Genomic DNA, 657 nt, shown 5'->3' on the forward strand with positions numbered 1-657 from the left:
TGAATCTGGGCTTTTTCAGGACTGATTTTTTTGGGGGATTTTCAGAATTTTTTGGGGATTTTTTGTTTATTTCCCGGGATTTTTTGGGGTTTCAAGGCCCCACCTCCTCGAAGAGCCGGAGGCTGTAGGCGTGGCTGGGGATTTGAACGATTTTGGGGGATTTGAGTGACTTTAGGATGGCTCAGGTGAACCTGACCTTTCTCAGGTCGGATTTTTTTAGGGATTTTTAGATTTTTCCGGGGATTTTTTGGCGTTTCAAGGCCCCACCTCCTCGAAGAGCCGGAGGCTGTAGGTGTTGTCATCGTCGGCGAAGTAGACGACGCCGGGCTCGCCGGCGCCGCGCGTGTCCCGCAGCCAGCGCAGGGCGCGGTTCCGCTGCTCGGCGCCCCTGGGGAACAGCCAGGACGGGGCCCCGGGGCCCCCCCGCAAATCGGGGGGGGTCTCGGCGCTCAGGTGCGTGAAGGAGACCCCCGAGGAGGCCAGGACCCCCCCCACCAGCGCCGAGGGGGCGGCGGCGTCCTCGACCACCACCCAGTGCAGGGCGGGGACGTGGAGCAGGGTCTGGGACAGGCGCACCAGCTCCGCCTTCTGCACCGGCCTGGGGGGAAACGGGGGGTTCAAATGGGGCTGGGGGCGGCACGGGGGTCCCGGGATATC

The 657-nt window shown here is 62.9% G+C and overlaps 1 protein-coding gene across 1 annotated transcript; it reads right to left on the bottom strand.

Annotated features, from left to right (window-relative positions):
- Positions 1 to 230: 230 nt before the first annotated feature.
- Positions 231 to 648, bottom strand: LOC120510643 (galactosylgalactosylxylosylprotein 3-beta-glucuronosyltransferase 3-like; the record flags this gene model as incomplete). The annotated part of the gene is made up of 1 exon (XM_039726641.1): positions 231 to 648. A coding segment is annotated over one exon (393 nt), but the record flags the coding sequence as incomplete, so codon positions are not given.
- Positions 649 to 657: the final 9 nt, after the last annotated feature.

The sequence above is a fragment of the Passer montanus genome, unplaced genomic scaffold (genome assembly GCF_014805655.1).
Source record: "Passer montanus isolate IOZ18808 unplaced genomic scaffold, ASM1480565v1 scaffold5945, whole genome shotgun sequence".
NCBI classification, from domain to species: domain Eukaryota; kingdom Metazoa; phylum Chordata; class Aves; order Passeriformes; family Passeridae; genus Passer; species Passer montanus.